The sequence below is a fragment of the Anolis carolinensis genome, unplaced genomic scaffold (genome assembly GCF_035594765.1).
Source record: "Anolis carolinensis isolate JA03-04 unplaced genomic scaffold, rAnoCar3.1.pri scaffold_95, whole genome shotgun sequence".
Lineage (NCBI taxonomy): Eukaryota > Metazoa > Chordata > Lepidosauria > Squamata > Dactyloidae > Anolis > Anolis carolinensis.
In genome coordinates, this window is record NW_026943904.1 from 47,745 (window position 1) to 55,000 (window position 7,256).

Below are 7,256 nucleotides of genomic sequence, written 5' to 3' on the forward strand. Positions count from 1 at the left end.
TTATTTTTATTGTATTATTTGTATTTATTTTATTTTTTTATTCTTTTATTAACACTGGGCTGAGTGGATTGCTAGGAGACCAAGTGGGCAGAGCTTAGCTTTCTAAGTGGCAGCAATTTGTATAAAAACATTTATTTCTCTCCCTCTAATTAGGACTTTATTTTTCTTTGCTTTTTGTTGTATCAACCTAGAGGCGTGGATGATGGGTTGTGTTGTCAAATTTCGAGGTTGGGGGGCTTGTATTTTATTGTATTAATTTTTAGTGTTTTTTATTATTATTTTTATTGGGTTGCTAGGAGACCAAGTTGGAGGAGCTTAGCCTTCTAACTGGCAGCAATTGGATAAAAGCAATTATTCCTCTCTCTCTCTAATTAGGACTTTATTTTTCTTTTCTTTTTGTTGTATCAACCTAGAGGCGTGGATGATGGGTTGTGATGCCATCACTCTTTTATATATATAGATGAGGGCAGGGGCCAGGTAAATGACCTTGGAGGGCCGCATCCGGCCCCCGGGCCTTAGTTTGGAGACCCCTGTTCTAGAGAATTAAAATTTAAAAGAAAATCAAATATGTTTTTGCCCCTTTTTCCACACACAACAAATGCGCCAGGGGGGGAATCCTGACATTGTGAGACTTTTGCCAATGCCTTCTCTTTGTGAAAACTGGCGCTCCAAAAGGATCGGGCTTCCTGTGCTCACCTTGAAGTCGGCCAGACGGGTTTTGGCCAAAGAGATGTATTCCAGGAGCAGCGGGCGGTATTTGGCCGGAACAAACGGCGGGAGCATGATGTGCACCTGGGGAGAGATGGAGGGCAAGGTAAGCCCTGAAGGGCCCCATGGATGGCAAGGGCAGACCAAGCCCTTTCTGTTCACTTGCCTTCAAATACTGTGGGGCTTCGAAAGGCACCAACTCCGAGAGGAACTTGAAGAGGAAGACCGAGGCCTTCTTGCTGCCGCTGTGGAAGCCGCTGGAGCTCCCAAAGGCAACCTGGAAATAATAATAATAACAACAACAACAACTTTATTTTTCTATCCCGCCTCCATCTTCCCGAAGGAATTTGGGGCGGCTAACATGAGGCCAAGCCCAAAAATAAAATATAAACAGAGTTAAAACATAAATAAACAATATCAACAAAACAGATCAAATAAAATAAAACAGACTACAACACAGTAATACAATATAACACAACTAGCTGTGCCCGGCCACGCGTTGCTGTGGCGAAGTCTGGTGGTCTGGGAAATAAAGTATTGAGGAATTGGTGGTAGTTAAGGTAAAGGGTCAAGGTTTTCCCCTGACATTGAGGCCAGTCATGTGTGACTCTGGAGGTTGGTGCTCATCTCCATTTCTAAGCCGAAGAGCCGGCGTTGTCCGTAGACTCCTCCAAGGTCATGTGGGATGACTGCATGGAGCGGCATTACCTTCCCGCCGGAGCAGTACCTATTGATGCACTCACATTTGCATGTTTTTGAACTTCTGGGTTGGCAGAAGCTGGGGCTAACAGTGGGGGCTCTCTCCGCTCCCCCAATTCAAACCTGTGGCCTTTCGGTCCAGAAGTTCAGCAGCTCAGCGCTTTAACACGCTGCGCCATCAGGGGATATTATTTCCTAAAGGTTGTGAATATACAATATTTCTGAATGGTTTTTTCCCCCCTGTTGGACGCAAGTATGAATGCTGCAATTAGGAAAATGATTAGGATGTAATGGCCTTGCAGCTTTAAAGCCTGGCTGTTTCCTCCCTGAGTGAATTTTTTGTTGGGAGGTGTTAGCTGGCCCTGATTCTTTCCTGTTTGGAATTCCCTTGTTTTCAGAGTGGTGTTGTTTGCGATATTTTATGTGCTTCTACTGTCTGTGGCCCTGAGAAAACAGAGGATTTGCCAGACTTTGATGATGGGAATACTTTGTTGGGAGGTGTTAGCTGGCCCTGATTGTTTCCTGTGTGGAATTCCCCTGTTTATTTACTGTCCTGGTTTTAGAGATTACATTGTTCTGCATTATTCTATCCCAGTAATTATTTCATATTAAAGTAGAATCTCACTTATCCAACATTCACTTATACAATGTTCTGGATTATCCTACGCAGTCTGCCTTTTCATAATCAATGTTTTTGTAGTCAGTGTTTTAAATTCATTGTGATAATTTAGTGGTAAATTTGTAAATACAGTACAGTAGAGTCTCACTTATCCAACATAAACGGGCTGGCAGAATATTGGATAAGCGAATATGTTGGATAATAAGGAGGCATTAAGGAAAAGCCTATTAAACATCAAATTAGGTTATGATTTGGCAGAAAAAGTAGTTCAATACACAGTAATGCTATGTAGTAATTACTGTATTTATGAATTTAGCACCAAAATATCACGATATATTGAAAACATTGACTACAAAAATGCATTGGATAATCCAGAACATTGGATAAGCGAGTGCTGGATAAGTGAGACTCTACTGTAATTACTACCTAGTATTACTGTGCATGGAACTACTTTTTCTGTCAAATTTGTTGTATAATATGATGTTCTGGTGCTTAATTTGTATAACGATTACCTAATTTGATGTTTAATGGGCTTTTCCTTAATCCCTTCTTATTATCCAACATATTCACTTATCCTGCCAGCCTGTTTATGTTAGATAAGTGAGACTCTACTGTGTATTGATAATCTTAAATTATCTGCTTAGAACTGGATTATATGAGGCCCCTTCTTCACAGCTGTATAAAATGCACACTGAAGTGGATTATATGGTAGTGCGGAGTCAAGATAATCCAGTGCAAAGCAGATAATATAAGATTATAAATGGGTTATATAGCTGTGTGGAAGGGCCTTGAGTCTACACTGCCATATAATCCAGTGCAAATTAGATAGCCTAAGTCTGCCTGTCCCTTAACTGAACCCTGGCTGTCCCTTGGCTTGCTAGGAGTTGGTTGCTAGGAGACCAAGTGGGCAGAGATTAGCCCTCTAAACTGGCAGCAATTGGATAAAAAAAATTATTGCTCTCCCTCTAATTAGGACTTTGTTTTTCTTTTCTTTTTGTTGTATCAACCTGGAGGCATGGATGATGGGTTGTGTTGTCAAATTTCGAGGTTGCGGGGCCTGTACTTTTGTTGTTTTGTGAGTCGCCGTGATGCCATCACTCTTTTATATATATAGATCATAGCAAAATAAAACGGTAAAATGGTAAAACAAACATCCCCACTATTAGATAGAAAGGGGGCCGGTCAAGTCAAAAAATGCAAAAGTATACAAAATGCAAAAAATACAAAACCTTTTAATAAGGTATCTGGGCAAAGTGTTGAGGAGTTATCTAGAAGAGTTGGGGTAGGGAGTCAAGTTGTTTCCAATACCGGGGCAAAACAAAATGCAGAAAAGCGGTATTTCTATAGGAGGGGTCTGTCGTGGGGTTAATTATTCCAATGCACACTGGAAAAGCCATGTTTTTAACTGTTTACTAAATACATATAAGCAAAGACCACCAGCACTGAAGCGATGATTCTCTGCCTTCAACTTCGTGGGACCGGATGCCAAGTTGTCCAAAGGTCCGATCACCGTCTCGCAAAGCAGTTACTCTACTCTCAGTTCAAGAATGGAAAATGGAATTTCAGAGGACAGATGGGCTTAGAGCTAACCATAAAAATGTGGCAGGAACATGGCGAGAGAACTAGGAAGCCCTGACTTTCGATCATTGGAACTGGAGGTCAGCTGTTACCAACAGTGCTGTGGATTTTGCAGAGGCACGAATGAAGGGGAAAAGAGAGATACGTCCCAAGCAAACCCTTGTCGGGACCACCTTCTATCTGGAAATGTATGTCCTCAATGCAAAAGATAGAGCCCCCGGTGACACAATGGGCTAAATCCTTGTGCCGGCAGGACTGCTGACCCACAGGTTGCCGGGAGAGCAGGTGACTTCCCTCTGTCAACTCCAGCTCCCCATGCAGGGACATGAGATAAGCCAACCACAAGGATCGTAAAACATCAAAACATTCACCTCTGGGCAACATCCTTGCAGACAACGAATTCTCTCACATCAGAAGCAACTTGCAGTTTCTCAAGTTGCTCCTGACACACACAAAAACTGCAAAAGACTATGCGGATCCAGAATAGGCCTTTACAGCTATTTGAAGACCCACTACCAAGTCTTGGAAGACAATCATACTCGGCCACAGGTGATAGATGATGATGATGATATAACATACAATAATAATTATTCTTATTATTTTATTTTTATTTTTATACCCAGCCCCATCTCCCCAAAGGGACTTGGGGCGGCTTACATGGGGCCAAGCCCAGGATAAACAAACAATGTAAAAACACAACAATAAAACAAATCAATCAACAATAGAATAGATCATAAAAACTAATAAGATCACATACCCTGTTTCCCTGAAAGTAAGACATCCCCAAAAAATAAGACCTAGTAGAGGTTTTGCTAAATTGCTAAATATAAGGCCTCCCCTGAAAGTAAGACCTAGCAAAGTTTTTGTTTGGAAGCATGCCCGGCGCCCGTCAAACAAAACACCGTAGCATGCAGGGTTGGTAAATGTACATAATAATAATAATAATAATAATGTATCACACAGTCCTAGACACTTGGGAAGTGTTCGACTTGTGATTTTGCAATACGAAATCCAGCATATCTATCTTGTTTGCTGTGTCATAATAAAATAATAATAATAATAATAATAATAATAATAATAATAATAATAATAATAAATACATCACACAGTCCTAGACACTTGGGAAGTGTTTGACTTGTGATTTTGTGATACGAAATCCAGCATATCTATCTTGTTTGCTGCGTCATACAATAAAATAAAATAATAATAATTATTATTATTTTATTTTTATACCCCGCCTCCATCTCCCCAGAGGGACTTGGGGCGGCTTACATACCAGTTGTATATGTAAATAATGGTAGTAACAAGAAATTCTTGACAGGGGTCACAGTTTGTCTGGTTTAGTTATGTTGGTTTGTGATGACAACTTCTGTACAGTATAGAATAAATGTTCATTTTTTTTTGTTCAACAATGGATATGAATTCTTCTTCATAGAAAAATAAGACATCCCCTGAAAATAAGACCTAGCGCATCTTTGGGAGTAAAAAATAATATAAGACACTGTCTTATTTTCGGGGAAACACGGTAAAATAGTCATACTTTAGTAAAATCCAGGATTGGCTCCTAAAAGGAACTGGGCCAAAAAAAAAATACTCACAAGACCACACTAGTATAAAGCAGGTTAAAACTCACAAGTCAAAATTCAATGGGTAATTGTGGCAGAGGACATAGCAAATTCCTGAGATGTCTCTTTGGGTCCGCCAATGCAAACCTGTATGGTTAGGACCATAAATGAGGCAATTTAATGTCAGAACTCATGATCTATCTTAGGCTCTTACCTTAAACCATTCTGCGTAAGGCATGAAAACGGCAGGACCCTCCAGGCCAGCCTGGCGCGCGATCAGGAACGCCGTCATCATGCTTTCCAAGTCATAGTCCTCAAAGCCTTTCTTCAGCAGATGGCTCAGGAAGTCTGGGAAAAAGACTTCCCCATAACACACACGTCTCCCACCTTTTTCCCAAAGTGAAAACAAAACAGTATGTGGGCTCAAAATGCCAAAGTCCGATCCAACCACGGACTCGGTATCTACCTTTAATCAGTGGTGCGGCTCCCGACTGGCAGACCAGCAGCGTGGAAACGCAGGAGAGGACGTGATGCCAGTTGACTTCGCTCGTCTCCAGGACGTGCTGCAAATGGCGGACCAACTCCTCCGGCTTGAAGGGCACAAACAACTACAAGGGGAGACAAAGCCAGAAACGCCTTTCACCATCCAAGCAAGGAAGATGGAAAACCATCTCAAGAGTCAGCAGATAGTTTGCTCCTGAGTGAGCAGTGTTATGTTTGGTTGGAGGCCAAAGTGGTTGAGGGGTGTCGCACCTCAGAATAGTTCACCTTGCTATTGACAGTCTTTTGTAGTTTTATTGAGCAAAAGCAGTATACTGTATATACTCGAGTATAAGCCTAGTTTTTCAGCCCTTTTTTTAAGACTGAAAAAGACCCCTCGGCTTATACTCAGGTGAGAGTCCTGGATGGCTTATATTTGGGTCAGCTTATACTCAAGAATATATGGTATATTTATTATTTTTCTCTATTATTATTGGTATTATTACATTTATTATTTTTCTCTATTATTGTTGCTACTACAGTAGAGTCTCATCCAACATAAACGGGCCAGCAGAATGTTGGATAAGTGAATAAGTTGGATAATAAGGAGAGATTAAGAAAAAGCATATTAAACATCAAAATAGTTTATGATTTTACTAATTAAGCACCAAAACATCATGTTATACAACAAATTTGACAGAAAAAGTAGTTCATTACACATTAATGCTATGTAGTAATTACTGTATTTACGAATTTAGCACCAAAATATCATGATATATTGAAAACATTGACTACAAAAATGTGTTGGATAATCCAGAACGTTGGATAAGTGAGTGTTGGATAAGTGAGATTCTACTGTATTGCATTTATTTTTCCTTTGCTTTTCCATTTTCTCTTTTTTGTTGTTGTTTTGTTTTGGGTTTTGTTGTTTTTTCACTCAGTGCACTTTGCCCAATCCATTGTATGATTTTATTAACCATCATCATCATCATCATCATCATTTAATTACTTATTAATCGCCCTCCATCCAAGATGCTCTAGGCGATTTACAAGATAAAATTGTAAAGGATAAAAATACATACATACAAATATTGATAAAATTAACATAGATTAAAAGCTCTAGTAAAGAGCTAGGTCTTGAGTGCTAGGGTATTGCTGTGTTTTATCATGTGTTTTATAATGACTGTGATTTTATTTTATGCCTTTTAATTTTATTTTTGTGTTTTTTGTATTTGATACTCTGTATGCTGGTTTTATATCTGTGAGCCGCCCCGAGTCCCTCTGGGGAGATGGTGGCGGGGTATAAAAATAAAATTATTATTATTATTATTATTATTATTATTATTATTATTTTACTCTATTATTATTATTATTACATTTATTATTTCACTCTGATCTTATTATAATTATTATTATTACTATTATTGCATTTATTATTTTACTCTATTATTACATGTATTATTTTCCTGTATTTATTATTATTATTACTATTATTTCAGGTATTATTTTACTCTATTATTATTAAAAGGATACATAAGCACATTTACACTGAAGAAGATGAGAATAATGATTTGATCAGAGTTGGACAGTCTTATCTTAAATTTGAA

General features: G+C 39.0%; 1 protein-coding gene across 1 annotated transcript in view; it reads right to left on the reverse strand.

The window, feature by feature from the left end:
* LOC103282244 (Fanconi anemia group A protein) overlaps window positions 1–7,256 on the reverse strand; it is a 36,308-nt gene that overhangs the window by 26,712 nt on the left and 2,340 nt on the right. Inside the window, exons 3-6 of the mRNA XM_062967068.1 lie at window positions 5,636–5,777; window positions 5,384–5,517; window positions 875–985; window positions 697–792 (exon numbers count right to left, since the gene is read on the reverse strand). Coding sequence (XP_062823138.1) covers window positions 697–792; window positions 875–985; window positions 5,384–5,464 — 288 coding nt within the window. The 5' untranslated portion in view covers window positions 5,465–5,517; window positions 5,636–5,777. The remainder of the gene's footprint in view (window positions 1–696; window positions 793–874; window positions 986–5,383; window positions 5,518–5,635; window positions 5,778–7,256) is intronic.